General features: G+C 39.3%; 1 protein-coding gene across 1 annotated transcript in view; it reads right to left on the bottom strand.

The window, feature by feature from the left end:
- Positions 1 to 25343, bottom strand: part of CCDC18 (coiled-coil domain containing 18) — a 121596-nt gene that overhangs the window by 21146 nt on the left and 75107 nt on the right. The window contains exons 22-27 of the mRNA XM_023757670.1: positions 20752 to 20851; positions 14107 to 14223; positions 12774 to 12917; positions 10298 to 10501; positions 5334 to 5343; positions 5214 to 5302 (exon numbers count right to left, since the gene is read on the bottom strand). Coding sequence (XP_023613438.1) covers positions 5214 to 5302; positions 5334 to 5343; positions 10298 to 10501; positions 12774 to 12917; positions 14107 to 14223; positions 20752 to 20851 — 664 coding nt within the window. The remainder of the gene's footprint in view (positions 1 to 5213; positions 5303 to 5333; positions 5344 to 10297; positions 10502 to 12773; positions 12918 to 14106; positions 14224 to 20751; positions 20852 to 25343) is intronic.

Raw genomic sequence — 25343 nt, 5'->3', positions numbered from 1 at the left:
GCTTGAAGTTGTCCCAGAGCTCCTTACACTATCTTCATATTTTTGGATTCTTTTTTCTTTTTGTTTTTCCGGTTGGGTGTTTTTTGCTTCTTCATATTTCAAATCTTTGACTTGATTCTTGAGATCCTCTAGTCTGCTATTGGATCCCTGTATAATATTCTTTATTTCAGTCCGTGTATGCTTAATTTCTAGTTGGTCCTTTTTAACATCCTCGAGGGTCTCACTAGATTTATCAAGGGTCTCACTAAATTTATCGGCAGTTTCTAGAAAATTCTTGAAAAACCTTGTAACTGTGGTTTTGAACTCTATATCCAGTAGTTTGCCTTCTTCCATTTCTGTCATTTGTGACCTGTTTCTTTGTCTCCGCATATTTTATGCTTCCCTGTGTTGATAGAGTGGCTTTCTGTGCTAGGTGTCCTATAGGGCCCAGTGGCTCAGCCTCCCCAATTACCTGAGATGGACACTCTTGGTGCACCCCTTTGTGGGCTGTGTGCACAGTCTTGTTGTAGTTAAGCCTCGATGGTTGTAGGTATCACTGGGAGGAATTGACCTCCAGGCCAATTGTCTGTGAGAATCAGCTGTGTCTATGGTGGGAGAACTTCTGTGCTGGAGACATCCTTATGGGGCAGGACTTGCTTCAGTGGGGCTTTGGTGCTCACTGAGTCTGCCCCCTGAGTGTGTTCCTTATGGATCTGAGGAGTTGTAATCTGGATGACCCCACTCTGACCACTGGGTACACTGGCTCTTGTATCTCTAAGGAGGTGCTAATTTAGCCTCTGCTTGAGGCTACCCAGCAGGAGCTACGGAGAGATCTGCAGATTCCTCTTCTTTGTTTGGGGTTTGGAGGTGCACAGATGAGGCCCAGCTGTGAAGCAATGCAAGCTGCTGTTGGGCCTTGGGCCTTCTTTTGGATGTTCTGGGTCTCTCTGACCCAGCTGCAGTTTGTTAGGTAATTTTAGATTGCAAAGGGCCAGGCCATTCATATGCAAAAGCCTCTGTGTACGGCTTGGGTGGGGCAGGGTCTCAGGGAGTCAACAGGGCAGAGCAAACAGCTATGGCTGATCCTCAGCCCTGCCCTATGAGGTCCCGGGTCTCAGTGTCCCAAGGTAATTGGCTGCAAGCACCTCTGAGAGAAAGCTGCCCTCTAGTTCCGCCCGATGCGGAACTAGACAGTCTGGTTTCTCCCCATATGAGTCTGGGTCCCCAGAGACTCGCCCAGAACTGGAGTTCAGAGTGGTCGGGAGCTTGTGTCTCCCTCCCAATTGAAAAAGACAACCGTGTCCTCAGTTGCCAGTCCTTTCCACGTGCACCTCCGTACCTCTGCACTTTACTTCCGCACCTCTTCTGAGTCTCAGTGTGCGTTTCTCTTTCCTTCTAGTTGTAGAATTTCCACTCAGCCAGCCTTCCTGTGGTTCTGGATGATGTTCGTTTTGCCTTTTAGTTGTATTTTTGAAGTGGTTGTGTGAGGCAGCAATTTCAGGTGTTTACCTATGCCGCCTTCTTGGTTTCTCCTTCTTCCTCTTCTTAACAAATACCATTCAACACCCTATATAATAAAACTCTAATATGCAAATCGACCAAAAGGTGGAAGGACCGGTTGCTATGACGTGCACTGACCACCAGGGGGCAGATGCTCAATGCAGGAGCTGCCCCATGGTGGTCAGTGCACTCCCACAGAGGGAGCACAACTCAGCCATAAGCCAGCCTCATGGCTGGGGAGCGTAGCGACGGTGGCGGAAGCCTCTCCCGCCTCCAGACAGTGCTAAAGATGTCTTACGACAACCCCTGAGGGCTCCCAGACTGTGGAAGGGCACAGGCTGGGCTGAGAGATGCCCCCGCCCCCTAGTGCACGAATGTCATGCACTGGGCCTCTACTTTCATGTAATACTGGTTTGGTGGTGATGAACTCCTTTATATTTTTCTTTCTTTTTTTTTTCCCTTTAGATTTTTCTTATCTGTGAAGCTCTTTATCTGACCTTCAATTCTAAATGATAGCTTTGCTGGGTAGAGTAACCTTGGTTGTAGGTTCTTGCTATTCATCACTTTGAATATTTCTTGCCATTCCCTCTGGCCTGCAAAGTTTCTGTTGAGAAATCAGCTGACAGTCATATGGGCACTCCCTTGTAGGTAGGTAACTGCTTTTCTCTTGCTGCTTTTAGGATTCTCTCTTTGTCTTTTGCTCTTGGCATTTAAATTAGGATGTGTCTTGGTGTGGTCCTCTTTGGTTTCCTCTTGTTTGGGTTTCTCTGTGCTTCCTGGACTTGTAAGTCTATTTCTTTCACCAGGTAGGGGAAGTTTTCTGTCATTATTTCTTCAAATAGGTTTTCAATATCTTGCTCTCTCTTTTCTTCTGGCCACCCCATAATTTGGATGTTGGTACGCTTGAAGTTGTCCCAGAGGCTCCTTACACTATCCTCATATTTTTGGATTCTTTTCTCTTTTTGCTCTTCTGGTTGGGTGTTTTTGCTTCCTCATATTTCAAATAATTGATTTGATTCTCAGGATCCTCTAGTCTGCTGTTGGAACTCTGTATATTATTCTTTATTTCAGTCAATGTATGCTTAATTTCTGACTGTTATTTTTCTCCAATTTTTGGCATTCTCACTAAGATCCTTGAAGGTCTAAGTTACTTGGAGGTTTCTAGAACATTCTTGAGTAACCTTAAAACTTTTGTTTTGAACTCTATATCCAGTAGTTTGCTTTCTTCCATTTCTTTCATTTGTGGAATGTTTCTTTGTCTCCACATGTTGGCTGCTTCCCTGTGTTTGTTTCTATGTATTGGGTAGCTGCTAAGTCTCCTTGAGTTGATAGAGTGGCCTTGTGAGGTAGGTGTCCTATAGGGCCCAGTGGTTCAGCCTCCCAAATTACCTGAGGTGGATACTCTTGGTGCACCCCTTTGTGGGCTGTGTGCACAATCATGTTGTAGTTGAGCCTTGATTGCTGTTGGTGTCACTGGGAGGAATCGATCTCCAGGCCACTTGGCTGTGGATCCAGCTGTGACTACAGTGGGAAAGCTGCTATGCTGGAGACATCCTTATGGGGCAGTCTTGCTTCAGTGCGGCTTTGGTGCTCACTGAGTCTGCCCCTTGAGTGTGTCGCTTATGGATGTGAAAAGTTGTAATCTGGTATGGTCTCACACTGACCACTGGGTACACTGGCTCTTGGTTCTCCAGGGAGGTGCCAAGTCAGCCACTGCCTGGGGCCACCCAGCAGGAGCTACAGAGAGAGCTGCAGATTCCACCGCTTTGTATCAGGTTTGGAAGTGCCAGACGAGGCCCAGCTGTGAAGCAAGGCAGGCTGGTGCTGGTGCTGGGTCTTGGGCCTTTTATTGATAGCTTTGGGGCTCTTTGACCCAGTTGCAACTTGTTTGACAGGTTTTAGGCTGAGAAAGGACAGGCCATTCATATGCAAAGGCTGCTGCCCACAGCTTGTGTGGGGTTGTAAATTGGGTGGGGCGGGGTCTCAGAAATCATCAGGGCAGAACAAACAGCAATGGCTGCCAGTTAGCCCTGCACTGGGGAGTTCTCAGCGCAGCAACAATGACCACTACGAGCACCTCCATCTGGAAGAAAGCTGCCCTCGTGTTCCTGCCCCGATGCCAAACAGTCCAGTTTCTCCTCCTATGTGTCTGGATCTCCCAGACCCTTACCCATGTGAGAATAAACAAGTCATCTTTTCTGCCAAAGAACAGTTTAGACAGCCGCCATGCAGGCCACATGACTTGGAGCTCCATCTTGAAACCGCAAGGCCAACCCCTCCCTTCGAATTAGTCAATCGTGAAAGACTGTGCGCCTGAGCTCCAATCAAGAGGGACAAGTGACGTGCATCAGGATTATAAAGCCGAGCAGACCACCTGCTCAGTGTGTGTGTGCTTCCAGACCATGTGTTGCACACCCTTCTACGTAGAAGTAAAATTATTTGCTTTGCTGCCTGGCTCCCGAGTATGTTTTGTGTTCTACCAAGACCCCTGAATTTGGGGGATCACCTTCTTACACCTGGCACTGGTGCTCAGAGGAAGTGGGAGCTTGTAAGTTCAGTTCGTGGTGCCGGCCTTTTAAGAGGAGCAGCTGGGTTTCCAGCAGCCCGTGTGTCACTCAGCCCCAATCTGCACTGGTTTTTACAGTCTGTAGTTCTTACTGCCCGTAGGAATTTCTTTTTCCAGCTCTGGATCCTGGGTTGGGCGTCTGGTGTGGGGCTGGAACCCCTAGCTCCTCCGAGCACCCTCTGCAGAGGTGACCTCCCTCCCGATTATAAAAGCGGCACACATGGGTGCCGGACCAGTCCGTTCCATGCCTCCGCACCTCCTACCAGTCTCAGTGTGCTTTATTCTTTGCCTCTCTAGTTGTAGTACTTCCACTCAGCCAGCTTTCCTGTGGTTCTGGATGATAGTTGTTCTGTATTTTAGTTGTAATTTTGATGTGGTTGTGGGAGGCAGCAAGTACAGGCATTTGCCTACACTGCCATTTTGGTTCTCCACCAAACTCCTTTGAAAGGTATTTAATATAAATGTATTTGCAAGTTTTGCCATTAGAAAAATGCCTTATTAGAACTTCACAAGTATTTTATTTAGATCTTGCACATACATTTTAGATAACATCTTCAGATGTAGTTTTTAAAAAGACAAGAAACGCTCTTCTAATTGGTAATACTGCCTATTTTTATAAAAGCTCAGACATACTAACAGATAAAAAGCAAAGTATCAGGTTCTGGTATTGCCTCTTCATCTAACTTAATATCAGAACAAATGTTGGAAATTACAAAGCATTATAGATTCACATCACATTAAATTGCTTATATTGGATTTTCAAATACACCAGTTAGTTTTGGTAAGTGCTATCTTATAACCAATAATGATGATGATAAACCATGCTTTGGTATAAGAACTTTAATTATATTAATTCATTTAATCCTCTACACAGCTCTATGAGATAGATGCTATTATTTTATTCATTTTAGACTGAGGTATTAATTGCCCAAGGTCACATAAGTGCTAAGTGATGAGCTGAGATTTGTAACCAGGTCACAGCATATAGCTCACTGGATATGAAGTAAAAGTTGTATGTTTAGACGACCAGAAATAAAACCACAGCCTAGAAATAAAACCACAGCCTATTATTCTATTATGAACACTTAAGAGCTAGACTTATATTTATGTCCAGATAGGTCAACCCATTTCTGCAGGGAGTAATGAAACAAATTAAAATGTTCTTTACCTCCATATGGTAAGCTTCTGCTTGCATTCTTGCTTCTAAATGAGCTTCACGTACTTGAGAGGCCCCCAATTCTTCAGCTAAATGGTTTCGAGGCCCCCAATTCTTCAGCTAAATGGTTTCCATGAGCTTCCTTAAAAATGACATATTAGTAAAGGTTATATAATTTGTCTATCTGGAGTACTTTAATCTTTTAACATTATAAACACTCATATACTAAGGTAACTTATTAAATGGTAGACTTTAAAATCTATACATTTAAAAGACTACTAATGGGAGTACATTAGTATATTGTTCAATATAAGTTCATAAATCAATGCTTTCTGTAAAACAAACTAATAACCACAGTAAGCTGAACTTTGGCAGAAAATAGTCTACTCTTTATATATATATATATAATTGATTTCAGAGAGGAAGGGAGTGGGAAAGAGAGATAGAAATACCAATTGTCAGAGAGAATCATTGCTTGGCTGCTTCCTGCACATCCCCTACTGGGAATCAAGCCCACAATCCGGGCATGTGCCCTTGATGGAAATCGAACCTGGGACCCTTTGGTCCACCAGCCAATGCTCTATCCACTGAGCCAAACCAGCTAGGCCGAAAATAGTCTATTCCAGTGATTCCCAAAGTGGGCGCTACCGCCCCCCGGTGGGCGCTGCAGCGATCCAGGGGGGCAGTGATGGCCACAGGTGCATTTGGGGGCAATGAGTAACTGCTATTAAAATTAAAAAAAAAATTAATTTCCAGGGGCTGAGTAATATTTTTTCTGGAAAGGGGGCGGTAGGCCAAATAAGTTTGGGAACCACTGGTCTATTCCTAAGTAGGCCCATGCAATTTTGTTTACCAGAAGTGCTATTTGCTTATCAAGAGTCAGTTGTGTAATTATCCAAACCTATTTATGCTACTTGTGCTTGTGACTGTCATATGTAATTTTATTACACATTATGAAGAATGATGAAATATATGTGCAAAAGGAAAACTCTTTTTTTTGTTTTGTTTTGAAATATGTTTTTATTGATTTTAGAGAGAGAGAGAGGCAGGGAGAGGGATAGAGAGACAGAAACATCGATGAGAGAGAAACATCATGGATTGGCTGCCTCTTGCACTGGGGATCAAGCTGCAACCCAGGCATGCAACCTGACTGGGAGCTGAACAAGTGACCATCTGGTTCATGACTGACGCTCAACCACTGACCAAACAAGCCGGGCAAAAGGAAAGTTTTTATATGAAAACTAAGTTACATCCTGTAAAGCACCCAATAAATGAATCACAAACTTTTGTTAGCCATACAGAAGCAGTCAAGTAGCTGTAAAATATTGTGGGAAACCTCATAAAAATATGAGATGTTATACTCTGATTGATTTTCAAATGTTTTTTTAATTCTTCCACTTTGGTTTTTTTTAATGTCTTCTTGTTTTAATTTTTCAATTACAGTTGACATTCAATCTTATTTTACATTAAGGTATGCAGCATAGTGGTTAGACATTTATCTAATTTACAAAGTGATCCTTCCAATAATTCTAACACCCACCCAGAATCATATATGATTATTACAATATTATTGACTATATTCCTTATGCTGTACTTTACATTCCTGCAACTATTTGGTAACTACCAATTTGTACTTCTTAATCCCTTCACCTTTTTTCACAGAGCTCCCCAACCTCTCTTCCATTTGGCAATCATTAGTTTGTTCTCTGTATCTATAAGTCTGTTTTTGTTTTGTTTGTTCATTTATTTTGTTCTTTAGATTCCATATATAAGTGAAATTATATGGCATTTGTCTTCCTTTGCCTCTTCTTTCACTTTGAATTGGAAACTATTCAGGGGTGGGGAACGTCAGGCCCATGGGCCCTGTATAAGGCCAACAAAATCATTTGGTCTGGCCTTGACAAAGTTTTAATTACATGTTTGACCAAATATAGCAGGCTAATTTTTAAGTTGATAATTCTGTATGTCCCTGGAATGAAGTTATAAATATCCAAATGGGGACATGGGCAAAAAAAATGTTCCCCACCTCTTTTGATGGAATGAGTATGATTTATGGAAGAAAGACCAGGTAGCATTCTAATCAAATAATCCTACCCATACACAAAGAACTAAGATTTGGTCCCACATTAAAGATTAACATATGAATGTATATTTAGAGTTTGGGGTTAAAATATAATATTTTAAATTGACATTTTAAATAATTTCCCACATTCACTCACATTTTTTAAAAAATATATATTTTATTGATTTTTTACAGAGAGGAGGGGAGAGGGGTAGAGAGTTAGAAACATGGATGAGAGAGAAACATCCATCAGCTGCCTCCTGCACACTCCCCACTGGGGGTGTGCCCGCAACCAAGGTACATGCCCTTGACCGGAATCAAACCCGGAACCCCTCAGTCCACAGGCTGACACTCTATCCACTGAGCTAAACAGGTCAGGGCTCACTCACTTTTGATTAACTGATTTTATCAGATAAGATCAATCTACACTAATAAAAGAGAAACATGCAAATTGGTGTCACTCCGCTATGCCCACCAGCCAATCAGAGCGACTATGCAAATTAACCCAACAAAGATGGTGGTTAATTTGCATATGCGGGTGTGGAGCGAAGACTGAAGGCTCCGGCTGGACTGAAGACTGAAGACTGAAGAGGCTTGGCTTCTCCACTGAGGCTGGACCAAAGGCCTGGGTCCCGGGTGCCAGAGGAAAACCGGTGCCAGCACCCAGGGGAAGGAAGGCCTATTGCTCGAATCTTCGTGCAACAGGATTCTAGTTCTGCTATAATTAGATACTATTGATAAGGGCAGAAGTGAGATAAAAGTAGATAGCTTCCCTTCTGGTAGACTCTCAAATGCCTTATTATTTTAATAAATACTCCCTAAATATTTTGTATTAGTCTAACCATCTAGAAATGTGAATTTAAAAAAAATCACTAGGTTAACCAAAATTAAACATAAAAATACTTTAACTCAATTCCTATATTGAATTACTAACCATAATAGAAAGCAAAAGTAAAAATAAATTTAAAAAAAATCACAAGAACTTTTCTAGAACACCAATAAATATATTTTTCTCAAATTAACCCATGTGTACCAATCTAAATATTTTTTAAAAATATGTTTCCACTCATTTTTTTTAAGGGGGAGAGAGAGAGAGAGAGAGAGAGAGAGAGAGAGAGAGAGAGAGAAATGTCAGAGAGAAACACTGATCAGCTGCCTCCTGCATGTCCCTCACAGGACATGGAGCCCACAATCCGGGCATGTGCCCTGACTGGGAATCAAACCGTTATGGTGCATGGGACAATGCCCATGCCCAACCAACTAAGCCACACCAGCCAGTTCTTGCTTTTTATTTTAGTTAATTACTTACTTATTTATTTATTTATTAATCCTCACCCAAGGATATTTTTCCATTGATTTTTAGAAATCATTTAGTTGGCCCTGCCAAGGCATTAATTAAATGTTTGACTAAATATAGTAGGCTAATTTCAGAGTGAAAGGGAGAGGAAGAAACAGAGAGAGAGAAACATCAATGTGAGAGGGACACATGGATTGGTTGCCTCCCTCACGTGCCCCAACCAGGGGCAGGGATAGAGCCTGAAACCGAAGTATGTGCCCTTGTCCAAAATTGAACCCAGGACTCTTCAGTCCATGAGCCAACGTTCTATCCACTGAGCTAGGGCTGTTCTTGCTTTTTAAAAGCACAATACCTCCCCAAGTATTCAGGACTGCAGGTTTCATAATAGTTATATATTTAAATAATCAGTTTTCACTTATAGGAGTGGCTACAAATATAAAATCTTTCACTCAATAAAGATTTATTAGCTTTATTTTGCCTTTAAAGTAATAGCTTATCCCTGGCTGGTGTGGCTCAGTAGGTTGGGCATTGTCCTGTGCACTGAAAGGTTGCTCGTTTGATTCCCAGTCAGGGCACTTGCCTGGGCTTGACCCAGGTGAGAAGGAGGCAGCCAATCAATGTTCTGCTCTCACATCAATGTTTCTCTCTCTCTTTCTCTGCCCCTCTCCCTTCCTCTCTCTCTGAAAAAAAAATCTTTAAAAAAAGTGTTAGCTTAAACTCACTTGAAAGTCTAAAAGTGCTTTAATAACTCAATTTATTAAAAACTAATTAGATTGGCCAAAACTCAATTCTGAGGAACTTCCTAGCTACATTAAAAAGCTATGCTGCCCTAGCTGGTTTGGCTCAGTGGATAGAGCATCGGCCTGCGGACCAAAGGGTCTCGGGTTTGATTTCGGTCAAGGGCACATGCCCGGATTATGGGCTGGATCCCCAGTAGGGTGTGTGCAGGAAGCAGCTGATCAATGATTTTCCCTCATCATTGATGTTTCCATCTCTCTCTCTCCCTCTCCCTTCCTCTCTGAAATCAATAAAAAAATATATTTTTAAAAAAGCTATGCTAAGTATAACATTTTTTTCTTTTAAATAACATAAAATTTAACATTTTAAACATTTTTTATTGTTATTAATCCTCACCTGAGGATATATTTTTTAAAAATTTTTTTATTGATTTCAGAGAGGGAGAGGAGAGAGAGATAGAAACATCAATGATGAGAGAGAATCATTGATCAGCTGCCTCCTGCACACCCACTACTACGGATAGAGCCCCAAACCCAGGCATGTGCCCTGACAAGGAATCGAAATATGGCCTCCTGCTTCATAGGTAAATGATATTCAACCACTGAGCCACAATAGACGGGCACTGAGGATATTTTTCCATTGATTTTTAGAGAGAGCAGAAGGGATGGAGAAAGACTGAGAGAGAGAAACATCGATGTGAGAGAGACACATCGATTGGTTGCCTCCCACACATGCCCAATGGGCATGTACAACCGAGGTACATGCTCTTGACTAGAATAGAACCCACGACCCTTCAGTCTGCTGGCTGACAATCTATGGACTGAGCCAAATCAGCTAGGGCACTTTAAACATATTAAGTATACATTTCAGTAGCATTAGGTATATTCACATTGTTGTGCAACACTAACTTTTGCAAGAACTGTATTATACAGTTAAAAAAAGTGAAAGGTAAAATATTAATATTTTTAATAAGGTAAAACTATTAAAAATAGGGATTACCTTCTCTTTAGAAAGTTGCTTTATTTCCTCCAGTTCTGTTGAGAGCTTTTCTATTTCTCTCTGTGCTTGGATTTGTTGGTGACGAGCATCTACCAATTCTGTATGAGATTTCTGCATCTGCTCCCGGGTTAGCCTCAATTCTTGCTCCAAATCTATGGTCTCCTTATACTGAGTTGCAATGTACTGTTCCTGCTCTTTCATAACCTGAAATACACAGGATATATTTAAGTTCAAAATGAAATGATACAAACAACCTACATCTTTAGATTTCTCTTTTAATAAGTGACTTGACCCCTTCCAACTAAAACTCTATATAATTTAACATACAATGAATATAATCTACTGTGAAATTGATATTCATAAAATGTTTTTATTTTTAATAACAAGAGACTGACAAAAGTACTGTAATAAATCTGGGAATGACTAGTATATTTTGCATGACTTTAATATGCCAGCTGTATAATCCTTTATCATTATGAATATAACATGACAGAATACATAACAACATAAAGAGAAAAAAGAAGTTAATATCTGATTATCCATGTCAATGATGAAGAATATATTGGCATGAATAATAAAACCCAACATTAACTCACACAGCTGGATTAGAGTCATTACCTTATTCCCTGTAAGAGTGAAGTGTGTCACCGAGACTGCTACTCTCTCTGAAATACTTTTACATTACTCAGTTAAGTCCCTAGTAAAGTTTGTTCTTAGAGAAAAAAAAAATCAGTGAAAAGTGAGTGAGTTCTAAATTAGCTTGATTAGATGATAGGGAATGACAATTGACCTTAAGGCTGATAAGAAGAAAAGAAAACTATAAATCACTAGGATGCTGATGTCTGGAATGGGGGCCCAGGGCCCAACTCTGTTGTATCCTATATAATAAAAGGCTAATATGCAAATAGACCAAATGGTGGAACAACCAAACAACCAGTTGCTATGACGTGTGCTGACCACCAGGGGGTGTGTGTGGAACATGGTGGGCATTGGCCACGGCAGGACGGTGGAGCAGGTGAGCGGGGGCACCAGACCAAGGCAGGGTGCCAGTTGCTGTCCTCAGGACGAGCCTCTGGTGGTTACTGAAAATTCTTTGCTCCCGCGTGCCACAGTCCCGCCTGGCGTTTGCACCTGCTGCCGGCGCCGGAGCCACTGCTCGCACCCACTGCCAGTGCTGGAGCCGCTGCTCACACCCACTGCTGGTGCCCAGCACTGGTCCCAATCACTCGGCACCATCAGCGGGTGCAAGCGGTGGCTGCTGGCCCTGATTGCCTCTGAGGGCTTCTCCACCTTCCCCTGCTCCTGAGAGGCAATCGAGGCAGCAGCTGCCACTTGCACCCACTGACAGCACGGCCCCGTTCACACCCGTTGCTGGCGCTGGCCCCAATCACTCCATGCTGTCAGCGGGTTCGAGCGGGGCTGGCGCCATCAGCTCATGGGAGTGGTGGCGGCAGGAGTGGGGCTGCTGGAAGACAGGGGACAGGGGACGGTGAGAGGGGCCGGGTGGGGTCACGGAGGATGGGCTGAGACCCGCCCCTGTGCCTACCACAGCCTTGCAGCCCAAAGTTCCTTTCAAGGTGCACAAATTCGTGCACTGGGCCCCTAGAGTCAATATAAATCTCATGTAAATATTTTTAGCCATTCTTGTTAGGGAACACAAAATGACTGGGCTAGTAATCATTTTTCCCCCACAGGGGCCCAAACTTGTTCTCAGAGACCCTGCTTGATTTATGTATGTAATTCAACTAATATTTATTCATGTTTACTATGTGATACGTGCTGTTCTAAGTGTTGCTACAAGAGTGAACAAAGGAGACAATGTGGCCATTCTTATGGAGTTCATATTCTACTAGAGAAGACAAATAATCAATGAGAATCAATGAGTCAGACACAATAAAGAGCGATATACAAAGTTATACAGTTGAGTATAGTATTTAAAAACAAGAGAAAGTTACATTCACAAGCGCTCTTAGAAACAATTTCAGTTTTTATTTATTTATTTATTTAAATTTTTATTGATTTCAGAGAGGAAGGGAGAGGGAGAGAGAGATAGAAACATCAATGATGAAAGAGAATCATTGTTTAGCTGCCTCCTGCACACTCCCTACTGGGGATCGAGCCTGCAACCCTGGCATGTGCCCTGACCAGGAATGGAACCATGACCTCTTGGTTCATGGGTTGATGCTCAATCATTGTGCAACACTGGCCAGCTGCAATTTCAGTTTTTAAAAAGCTAGTGGGTGAAATGGTTCATGATTCAACACACATGCAAACTAATGATACTTCATCTGGCAACTCACTAGAACATAAGAATAAAAGACTTAATAAAAGAAACTAATAGGTATTGGCCCAAATAATTAGCCTAAAAATATTTATGACACAGTTTCTGTATACTAAAACAAACAGTTTAAAACATAAAGATTTATATGGCTCTTCAAATAACACATGTTCCTTAGGAGGAAAATTATTTGCTTACACTTTCCACTTCTTTCATCTTTTGTTGTGTTCGTTCAGTTTCTTTTTTCAGTTGATTGATCTCCTGTTCGTTTTGTAGTGTTATAAATTCTTTTTCTCGGAGCTGTTCTTTGGCATTTTGCAATTTTTCATTCAAACTTTCTATCTGAATTTTAAACAGAACAATATTAATGTAACTAAGAAAAAATAATTCTTTAATCATAACTACAATTCAAGTAAGTCAAGCTTTAAACACATATATCTAAAACAAAAAAATATAAATGTATGTTTTTAAGACAACCATAACTTAGAAATAAACATCAGAATTCTTGTGCCTAATAAGAGGCTTATATGTATAACTAAATATGCTAAAAGAGATTTAGGTCTTAATATTTGTATAAGAAAAGAAAATTAGGGTACCTTAAAACAAATATTACATGACGTTACAAATAATTTTATAAGTAATGTGTGTATAAGGAAAAAAATATAGTGTAAAAGTCCCCTTCCCACTCTGTTCCTTCCTTAGCCACAACCAGTTAACAAAATTACTTCCAAATCCTTCCAGAGATGTTTGATACATATTTAGATATGCATACATTACGATAAGTATGTGGACACAATGATCCAAGAAAAACTATATTCAAAATAACATTAAGAGAGTAGTCATAGTGGGGGAAATGTTGCAATGTTGGTCATAGGGTACAAAATTTCAGTTATGTAAGATGAATAAGTTCTAGAGATCTAATGTATAGCATTTTGACTATAGATAGTAATACTGTATTGCATAGTTGAAATTTACTAAGAGAACAGATCTTAAGTGTTGTCACCAAAAAAAAAAAAAACAAAAAAAAAACCTGTAATTAGCTTGATTGTGGTAATTATTTTGCAATGTATATCAAATATCACGTTGCACACCCTAAATATATGCAATTTTTATTTGTCAATTATACCTCAAAAAGATAGGGTGAAATATTAAGAGGAGAAAAGAAATATAAAGTAGCATGTACAAGGTGATTAAAATTATATAGTATTTTTTGCCCTAGCTGGTTTGGCTCAGTGGATAGAGCAGCAAGCCTGCTGACTGAAGAGTCCTGGGTTCGATTCTGGTCAAGGGCTGTGGGCTTGATCCCCAGTAGGGGGCATACAGGAGGCAGCTGATCAATGATTCTCTCTCATCATTGATGTTTCTATCTCTCTCCCTTCCTCTCTGAAATCAATAAAAATAGTTTAAAAAAATAAAATTATATAGTATTTTTAATATATATTGTTAAAAAGCTATGCTATATGAATAATGGATACTTACAGTAAAGTAGTTATTTTAAAACAATTTAAAATACGTAATTTTTATAATTTACCTGTTTGTTGCATTCTTTAAGTTCCAATTCTGATTTCTCTAGAGTACCCTCTAATTTAATAATTTTCTGTTCCATTTCTCCTCTGTGCTCACGTATAGTCATATCCAAATGTGTAACCTAAATAGGAAAATAACATTAAACTGTCATTCAAATTTATTCTGATATGAAAAATTGTGTGCTTAGAATGTGTTTTAGAATTATTTATAGTGGGTATAACTGAAACAAACTCATCTCAAATAAATTATTAAAAAGAATAAGAAAAAAATAATCATCGCTTACTAATACTGGATCTTGAGCCCCATATATATTATAGAAACTTAAAGAAAAAATATTATGCTCAAAATGACAAAATGATTCAGATTTCATTTCATGTTAGATAAAAGCTGCTAAATACAACATAACAAAAATTGTGAAATGCAGCAAAAACAGTGCTTGGAGGAAAATTTATAGCACTAAATGCATATACTATATTAGAAAAGAGCCCAGCTAGTGTTCCTCAGTGGTTGAGCTTTGACCTGTGAACCAGGACATCATGGTTTGATTCTGTCAGGGCACATGCCTGGGTTTCGGGCTCGATTCCCAGTAGAGGCATGCCCGAGGCAGTCAATCAATGATTCTTACTGATATTTCTATCTCTCTCTCTCCTTCTCCCATCCTCTCTCTGAAATCTTTTTTTTTTTTTTTTAAAGAAGATCTATAAACAATAGTCAAACCTTCCACCTTGGGAAACTAGAAAAAGAAGAGCAAATTAAATCCTAAGTAGAAGAAAAGAAATAATAATAATTAGAGCAGAAATCAATGCAATTAAAATTAGGAAATCAATAGAGAAAAATCAACAAAACCAAAAATTGGTTCTTTGAAAAGATATCAATAAAATTGATAAGCGCCCTAACCGATTTGGCTCAGTGGATAGAGCGTCAGCCTGCGGACTCAAGGGTCCCAGGTTTGATTCTGGTCAAGGGCATGTACCTTGGTTGCGGGCACATCCCCAGTAGGGAGTGTGCAGGAGGCAACTGATCAATGTTTCTCTCTCATCGATGTTTCTAACTCTCTATCCCTCTCCCTTCCTCTCTGTAAAAAAAAATCAATAAAAAATATATTTTTTAAAAAATTGATAAGCATCTAGCCAAGCTAACTAAAAAACAAGAGGAGCACATTAATTGCTAATATCAGAAGTGAAAATGGGACCCAACTGGCATGTCTCAGTGGTTGAGCATCAACCTATGAACCAGGAGGTCACAGTTCAATTCCGGGTCAGGGCGTATGCCCAAGTTGCGGGCTTGATACTCAGTGTGGGGCGTGCAGGAGGCAGCTGATCAATGATTCTTTCTCATTCTTAATGTTTCTATCTCTCTCACCATCTCCCCTCCTCTCTGAAATCAATAAAAATATATTTTTAAAAAGAAATAAAAATGGGGACATTATTATAAATCTCATGGACATAAAAAGAATACTTATGAACAACTCTCTGGTCATGAATTTAATTAAACTAGATGAAAATGACTAATTACTTGAAAGATGCAATCTGCCAAAACTCACACAAAAAGAACTAGACAATTTAAATAAGTCTATAGCTATTAAAGATATTGAATCAATAATTAATAACTTTCCAAAACAAAGCACCAAGCCCAGATGGGTTCATTGGTGAATTCTATCATACATTTAAGGATGAAATAAATTATAATAATCCTCTATAATCTCATTCAGAAGATAGAAGAGGAAAAACTTCCTAATTTATTCTGTGAGGCCAGCATTACCCTAATACTAAATAAGACGAAGACATTAGGAAAGAAAACTACAGACCAACATCTTTCATGAACCTAATTGTAAAAATTCTCAACAAAATATTACCAAATCATACCCACCAAAGTTTAAGAAAAATTATATACCACAATAAGTGTGATTTATTCTATGTATCAAATCTAGTTCAACATAGGAAAATCAATTAATGTAACTGTCACATCAACAGACTAAAGAAGAAGTATTTGACAAAATCCAATACCCAATCATTATAAAAACTTTCAGTAAACTAGGAATAGAGGGTAACTTCCTCAACTTGATTTTAAAATCTACAAAAAAAACAAACAGCTAATATCATACTTAATGGTGAGGAAAAACTCAAAGCTTTCTCACTAAGATAAAATGCAAGGCAAAATTATTCCCTCTGACCAGTCTTTTCAACATTATACTAGAACATTGGGAAGGAAGACACAAAACTTTGATTCCTTTTACAGAGAACATGATCATCTAAGTAGAAAAATCCAAAAGATATGATAAAAATTTTCTGGAACTAATAAGTAATTACAGCAGAAGTTACGGAACAAAAGCCAATTGTTGTCCTATATATCAGCAATGAACAAGAGAAATTTGAAATTAAAAACACAATATAATTTACATTAGCACCCCCACAAAAGAAATGATTAGGCATAAATCTAACTAAATATACAATATATATAAGGAAAACTACAAAACTCCAATATAAGAAATCAATGAATTAAATAAATGGAGAGTCAATGCTCATGCGCAGGAAGACTCAATATTGTCAAGATGTCAGTTCTTCACAACTTGATCTACAAATTCAAGGAAATCTCAACAGAAATCCCAGCAGGTTATTTTGTGGATATCAATAAACTGATTCTGAAGATTATATGAAGAGGCAAAAGACCAAGAAAAGCCAACACAATATTAAAAGAGAATAATAAAGTTGGAGGACTGACATTACCCAACTTTAAGACTTACTACCTAACTTTAAGGTACACTAATCAAGCCAGTGTGGTACTGATGAAAAAATAGGTGATGCCCTAACTGGTTTGGCTCAGTGGATAGAGTGTTGGCCTGCGAACTGAAGGGTCCCAGGTTCGATTCTGGTCAAGGGCACATGACTGGGTTGCAGGCTCGATCCCTAGTAAGGGGCATGCAGGAGGAAGCCGATCAATGATTCTCTCTCATCATTGATGTTTCTATCTCTCTCTTCCTCTCCCTTCCTCTCTGACATTGATAAAAATATATTTTTAAAAAAAGAAAAGAAAAAATAGGTGAATAGATCAACAGAACAGAATAGAGAGCCCAGACACAAGTCCACATAACTATAGTCAATTGATCTTTAACAAAGGAACAAAGGAAATACAATGGAGAAAAGATAGTCCTTTAAACAAATGGTGCTGGATTAAGTGGATGTCCACATGCAAAAAAAAAAAAAAAGAATCTAGCACTGGCCAACTGACTCAGGTGGTTGTTGCATGCACTCGTACACACCAAAAGTTCACAAGTTTGATTCCCGGTCAGGGCACACACAGGAGGCAACTGATTAATGTTTCTCTCTCACACACTGATGTTTCTCTCTCTCTCTCTCTCTCTCTCTCTCTCTCTCTCTCTCTCTCTCTCTCCCCTTCTAAAAAAAAAAAAGGCCTTGGGTGGTTTACTCAGTGGTTAGAGCAAGATCACATGCTTTGGCTGCAGGCCAGCGTGTGGGAGGCAACAACTGATGTTTCTCTCTCACAAAGATATTTTTCTCTGTGTGTCTGTCTCTACCTCTCCCTTTCATTCTCTCAAAAATCATTGAAAAAAGAAAATATCCAGGGTTTCAGTGCACACACACACATACACACAAAGAAAATATTATTGGGTGAGGATTAATAAAAAAAGAATCTAGATACAGACATTACATTCTTCACAAAAATTAACACAAAGTGGATCAGACCAAAATGTAAAATGCAAAAACTATAAAACTCCTCTAAAAGATAATATAGAGGAGAGAACCAAGATGGCGGCATAGGTAAACACCTGTACTTGCTGCCTCTCATAACCATGTCAAAATTACAACTAAAAGACAGAACAACTATCATCCATAACCCCGGGAAAGCTGGCTGAGTGGAAGTACTACAATCAGAGAGGTGAAAAAAGTGCATTGAGACTGGTAGGAGGTGCAGAGGCGCGAAATGGGCTGGCACCTGGGTGTGCTGCTTTTTTAATCAGGAGGGAGATACAAGCTCCAGCTTGCTCTGAACTCCAGTTCTGGGCGACACTGTGAGGGACCCAGACACATACGGGGAGAAACTGGACTGTCTGGCATCGGGGCAGGAACACGAGGGCGGCTTTCTCCAGATGGAGGTGCTCGTAGTGGTCATTGTTGCTGCGCTGAGAACTCCCCAGTGCAGGGCTAACTGGCAGCCATTGCTGTTTGTTCTGCCCTGATGATTTCTGAGACCCCGCCCCACCCAGCTTACAACCCCCACACAAGCTGTGGGCAGCAGCCTTTGCATATGAAACAACAAAGTGACAACAAATACTTATCTATCAATAAGTGAATCTAAAAATCAAATGAATAAAAAATCTGATGAACGGAATAAACTGGTGAATGTAATAGAATCAGGGGCATAGAAAGGGAGTGGACTGACAATTCTCGGGGGAAAGAGGGTGAGGGGTGCAGGAAGAGATTGGACAAAGATCTTATACCTATGGACGAGGACAGTGGCAGTGTTGGGGGCGAGGGCCTGGGGTGGGGTGGGAAGCTGGTGGAGGGGAGCTATGGGGGGAAAAAGAGGAACACATCTGTAATAATCTGAACAATAAAGTTTAAAAAAAAACTAAACTAAAAAAAAAGATAATATAATATAGAAGAAAACCTAGATGAATTTGGGTACAGCTGTAACTTTTTAGATAAAACACCAAAGCTCAATCCATGAAAGAAATGATTGATGAGCTGGACTTTATTAAAATGAAAAAGTTCTACTCTGTGAAAGTTAATGTCAAAAGAATGAGAAAAGCTACACACTAAGAGAAAATAATTACAAAAGACAAATTTAATAAAGACTGGTATCCAAGATATACAAAGAACTTTTAACACTCAACAATAAAAAACCCGCCCAGTCAGTATGGCTCAGTTGGTTGAGCTTTGTCCGGTGCACTGAAAGATTGCCAGTTCGATTACCAGTCAGGGGACATGCCCAGGTTGTGGGCTCAACCCCCAGGAAGGGGGCATGCAGGAGGCAGCCAATGGATGTTTTGCTCTCACAACAATGTTTGATGTTTCTCTCTCTCTCTCCCTTCCCCTTCCTCTCTGTCTAAATAATCTTAAAAATATAGACAAACAATTCAATTAAAAAATAAGACACCTTACCAAAGGAGATAATTAGGTGGCAAGTAAACATAGGAAACAATGCTCCATATCATGTCATTAGGGAAATACAAATTAAAACAACAAGGAAACACTATACACCTATTAGGATGGTAAAGTCTGAAATACTGATAACACTAAATGCTAGCCAGCATGTGTAGCAACAGGAACTCACATTTGTTACTGGTGGGTATGCAAAATGGTACAGCCACTTTGGAAGGCAATTTGGAAGTGTCTTATTAAAATTAAACATACTCTTACAATATGATCCAGCAATCATGCTCCTTGATATTTACCCAAAGGAACTGAAAACATGTCAACACAAAAAGCTACCCACCAATGTTTATAGCAGCTTTATTTATAATTGCCAGAACGTGGAAACAGCCACGATGGCCTTCAATAGGCGAATGAATAAATAAGCTGCAGTATATCCAGAATATGGAATCAGTGTTAAAAAGAAATGAACCATCAAGGTATGAAAAGACATGGAGGAATCTTAAGTGTTTATTACTAGCTGAAGGAACCCAATCTGAAAAGGCTATATACTCTGATTCAATTTATGTATGTGATATTCTGGAAAAAGCAAAACTACTGAGACAATAAAAAGATCAGTGGTTGCCAGGGTAGGGGGAAGAAAAGGGAGGGATGAACAGGTGCATCATAGAGGATTTTTAGTGTAGTGAAAATACTATAATTCCTCCCAGAGAATGTGCAACTCCAAGAGTAAACTATAATGTAAACTGATGTATCAATGTAGGTTCACAACTGAAACAAATGTACCACCTCTGGTGGGGAAGGTTGATAATGGGGAAGGTTGTACACATGTGGGCGTATATGGGAAATCTGTGTACGTTCTTGCTCAATCTTGCACTGAACCCTAAAAAATAAAGTCTTCAAAAAAGATGCTGGTAAGTAATACCTTCTGAATATTTTTGCTCCTCCAACAAACAATAGCAAATAACTCCTTTAATCCCATTTTTCCAATATACAGTAGGTCCCTGAGATCCGTTCCTACGGCAACATATAATGCGATTTTTGACGTTAAGTCGGAACCCACCTACATAAGCACCTATGTCACTCACGTGGAGCACATACACAGCAGTAATGAAGTGAAACAGTAAAAAAACTTAAAAGAAAGGTAACAATTCCTGACCTTTACTTGTGGTAAATAAATAATAAAAAACATAAAGCACGTATGTACATATGTCGAAATGATGGAATTTTTTTTAATAAATACTGTAAATGGGAGATGGCGACGTAACCACGACGTGACCTGAGGACTGCCTGTACAGTAATATAAGCGATCAAAATGTTCAGATACTAAGCTAATCTTCATTCTCAAAAATCCTTTTGCTGTAAAAATAGCAAGATAAAGAAAAATGATATATTTCTAATTTTTCAAAAATATTTATGTGCACAAAAAACAAGTATGTTATAAAAATATCCATTTATCAAAAAGTGTGACTTCTGAAATATTGTGATTGTATTTTAACAGAAAATTTCATTAAAATATAATTAAGAAAACCAACTTGAGCTGCTCTTTGCTTTAGCTCCCAATTTCTCTCCTTAAGTGCCTGATCCATTTCAAGGAGTTCCTGCTTTTTGTCTTCAATCTCCATCTTGCAGTCTCTGAAATTTAACAAAGGAAAAAGATCAAAGCAAACAGTGGAAATATTATAGTACTTAAAAATTAAGTCAACTGGAGGAGAAACCAAGATGGCGGCATAGGTAAACACCTGAAATTGCCGTCTCACACAACCACCTCAAAAATACAACTAAAAGACAAAACGGACATCATCCAGAACCACAGGAAGGCTGGCTGAGTGGAAATTCTACAACTAGAAGGAAAGGAAAAAGCACACTGAGACTCAGAGGAGGTGCGGAAGTAAAGTGCAGAGGTACGGAGGCGCACATGGAAAGGGCTGGCAACTGAGGACACGGTTGTCTTTTCAATTGGGAAGGAGACACAAGCTCCCGAAGGCCCTGACTCCAGTTCCGGGTGAGTCTCTGGGGACCCAGACTCATATGGGGAGAAACTGGACTGTCTGGCAGCGGGCGGAACTCGAGGGCGGCTTTCCTCTCAGAGGTGCTTGCAGCCAATTACCTTGAGACACTGAGACCCGGGGCCTCTTAGGGCAGGGCTGAGGATCAGCCATAGCTGTTTGCTCCACCCTGTTGATTCCCTGAGACCCCGCCCCACCCAAGCTGTGCGCAGAGGCTTTTGCATATGAATGGCCTGGCCCTTTGCAATCTAAAATTACCTAACAAACTGCAGCTGGGTCAGAGAGACCCAGAACATCCAAAAGAAGGCCCAAGGCCCCACAGCAGCTTGCATTGCTTCACAGCTGGGCCTCATCTGTGCACCTCCAAACCCCAAACAAAGAAGAGGAATCTGCAGATCTCTCCGTAGCTCCTGCTGGGTAGCCTCAAGCAGAGGCTAAATTAGCACCTCCTTAGAGATCCAAGTGCCAGTGTACCCAGTGGTTAGAGTGGGACCATCTAGATTACAACTCCTCAGATCCATAAGGGACACACTCAGGGGGCAGACTCAGTGAGCACCAAAGCCCCACTGAAGCAAGTCTTGCCCCATAAGGGTGTCTCCAGCACAGAAGTTCTCCCACCATAGACACAGCTGATTCTCACAGCCAATTGGCCTAGAGGTCAATTCCTCCCAGTGATACCTACAACAATCAAGGCTTAACTACAACAAGACTGTGCACAAAGCCCACAAGGGGTGCACCAAGAGTGTCCATCTCAGGTAATTGGGGAGGCTGAGCCACTGGGCCCTATAGGACACCTAGCACAGAAAGCCACTCTATCAACACAGGGAAGCAGCAAAAATGCAGAGACAAAGAAACAGGTCACAAATGACAGAAATGGAGGAAAGCAAACTACTGGATATAGAGTTCAAAACCACGGTTACAAGGTTTTTCAAGAATTTTCTAGAAACCGCCAATAAATTTAGTAAGACCCTCAATAAGTCTAGTGAGACCCTTGAGGATATGAAAAAGGACCAACTAGAAATTAAGCATACACTGACTGAAATAAAGAATATTATACAGGGATCCAATAGCAGACTAGAGGATCTCAAGAATCAAGTCAAAGATTTGAAGTATGAAGAAGTAAAAAACGCCCAACCGGAAAAGCAAAAAGAAAAAAGAATCCAAAAATATGAAGATAGTGTAAGAAGTCTCTGGGATAACTTCAAGCATACCAACATCTGAATTATGGGGGTGACAGAAGAAGAGAGAGAGCAAGATATTGAAAACCTATTTGAAGAAATAATGACAGAAAACTTCCCCTACCTGGTGAAAGAAATAGACTTCCAAGTCCAGGAAGTGCAGAGAACCCCAAACAAAAGGAATCCAAAGAGGACCACACCAAGACACATCATAATTAAAATGCCATGAGCAAAAGACAAAGAGAGAATCTTAAAAGCAGCAAGAGAAAAACAATTAATTACCTACAAGAGAGTACCCATACGACTCTCAGCTGATTTCTCAACAGAAACTATGCAGGCCAGAAGGGAGTGGCAAGAAATATTCTAAGTGATGAATAGCAAGAACCTACAACCAAGATTACTTTATCCAGCAAAGCTATCATTCAGAATTGAAGGTCAGATAAAGAGCTTCACAGATAAGGAAAAGCTAAAGGAGTTCATCACCACCAAACCAGTATTACATGAAATGCTGAAAGATATTCTTTAAGAAGAGGAAGAAGAAGAAAAAGGTGAAGATAAAAATTATGAACAACAAATACATATCTATCAACAAGTGAATCTAAAAATCAAGTGAATAAAAAATCTGATGAACAGAATAAACTGGTGAATATAATAGAATCAGGGGCATAGAAAGGGTGTGGACTGACAATTCTCGGGGGGAAAGAGGTGTAGGGGTGCAGGAAGAGACTGGACAAAAATCTTATACCTATGGATGAGGACAGTGGGGGGGTAAGGGCAGAGGGTGGAGTGGGAACCAGGTGGAGGGGAGCAATGGGGGGAAAAAGAAGAACAACTGTAATAATCTGAACAATAAAGATTTAAAAAAAAAATTAAGTCAACTGGGTCACCTTTCCTGCAGTTAAAAGTAATTGGATATATGCATTTTTTTGGATTGAAAGGGCTCAAACTAAAGTAATAATGTATAAGAAAAATGATTGATATCAATATAATTAGTTTAATATAGTGTTAAAAAGACAAAAGTTAAACTCTATTACTGTAAACAGTTTAAGCAAAATATTAAAGCATTCCCAGGAAATAAGATTGAATCAGTATAAGAATGTAAAAACTATATCCATATTTTTTCATCTATAGATCAAAGGAGCATTTGAAAGTCTTTTCTTTTTTTTTTTTATTCTTTTTTTTTTTTTTTTTTTTTTGCTAAAAGTATTACAAAGGGTATTACATAAGTGTCCTTTGAAAGTCTTTTCTATGTAACGGCTGTGAGTTTATTACAATTGAATGAACCATTTATCTCATGGTTGGTATTCTTGATATCCGCAGCTAAAGAAATGACCATTGTGTTTCTCATGGGAATTTTACTCAAAATGATGCATTACATACAGTGAAGTAATGAAGTCAACTATAAATATTTTTTATAAATATAAATGTATTTTATACATTATATATTTTATAAATATATATTTTATAAATTATCATCATCCTAAAACCCTAACTTATATTTTAATACTTCTAACAGTCTGACGCCTATGATCAGAGAATTTTAATTTGAACTCTAAGTTATGACATGACAAAGTCTGAAAATGTTGTATTGATTTTGAAAATCTTCAAATGTTTCCCAGTTTTAAATATGAAACAATATTGAATAAAGGTACAGATTTTAAAAAACAGATTCTGAACTTCTTTAATGAGCTGTTTATTATTCTCCTAAAAGTCAAAAGTTGTAAAATACAAGGCTAAACTAATATTCTAAAAGTAACATGAAACCTATATGTTCATGTTGACCAATGTCATCCCAATAAAATTTAATAAAAGAAAATAAAAGTAATATGAATTCTAAAGATAACTCTAACTGCTGTCTATGCAAATACTTGAGCTTCTAAAATTTAGATATTAGAATTTTAGATTTCATTATTACTTCTTTCATCTATTCACTCACTTAACTATTTAGAAAAAATTTGTTGGATGCTTCCTATATGTCAGGGTTCTATGTACTGTAGACTTAATAGTCAACAAGATAGATGTCCTTCATCACATGGAGCTTATACTCTCGTAGGTCCAGGAGAGAAGAAGAATTATAAATAACAAACAACTCAACAAGAAAAATATCACAATACAAAGTGCTATGTTAGAGCATTAAATAGTGATGACTGGGTGGCTACTTTAGAGCAGGTGGTCAAGGAAGGGTTCTCTGAGGTAAGCATGTCAAACTTGCGGTCCATGGGCCGCATGTGGCCCACAACGAATATTTTTACAGCCTAGCCAATATAACGGTATGTAAGAAACATTTTAATAAAAATTTCATAACTTAATTTTTACAATATCCTGTTATACACAATAATTAATAACGAACTACAACGTTCACTAATGACTAATGACTATAATTGTGTTGTATTCATTTCCCTTACACATCTTACGCGCAGGTGCACCATTTCTCTCCACTAATACTAGCAGCGAATATTTTATTTTATTTTATTTTTTTATTTTATTTTTTTTTTTTAAATATATTTTATTGATTTTTTACAGAGAGGAAGGGAGAGAGATAGAGAGTCAGGAACATCGATGAGAGAGAAACACCGATCAGCTGCCTCCTGCACATCTCCCACTGGGGATGTGCCCGCAACCCAGGCACATGCCTCTGACCGGAATCGAACCCGGGACCCTCCAGTCCACAGGCCGACGCTCCATCCACTGAGCCAAACCAGTCTCGGCATAGCAGCGAATATTTTAGCAGCCAATTGTTACATCATTAGTCTTGTATTGAATTGTTTGGTGTGCGTAACAAGAAATGTTTCGCTTTCAGAGAACAAGAAAAATAGGTTTATTTGCGTTAAGCTTATTAATTTGTGCAGTTATTCAGTGTCTGGTAAGTAAATGTTCAAGAAAAAATATTAATTTTATTAAAATGTTCTATGATTTTATGTTAACGATTACTCATTTCAG

The sequence above is a fragment of the Myotis lucifugus genome, unplaced genomic scaffold (genome assembly GCF_000147115.1).
Source record: "Myotis lucifugus unplaced genomic scaffold, Myoluc2.0 scaffold_110, whole genome shotgun sequence".
Classification (NCBI taxonomy): domain Eukaryota; kingdom Metazoa; phylum Chordata; class Mammalia; order Chiroptera; family Vespertilionidae; genus Myotis; species Myotis lucifugus.
The sequence above is the reverse complement of the archived record's forward strand: the minus strand, read 5'-3'. Positions and strand labels throughout refer to the sequence as shown.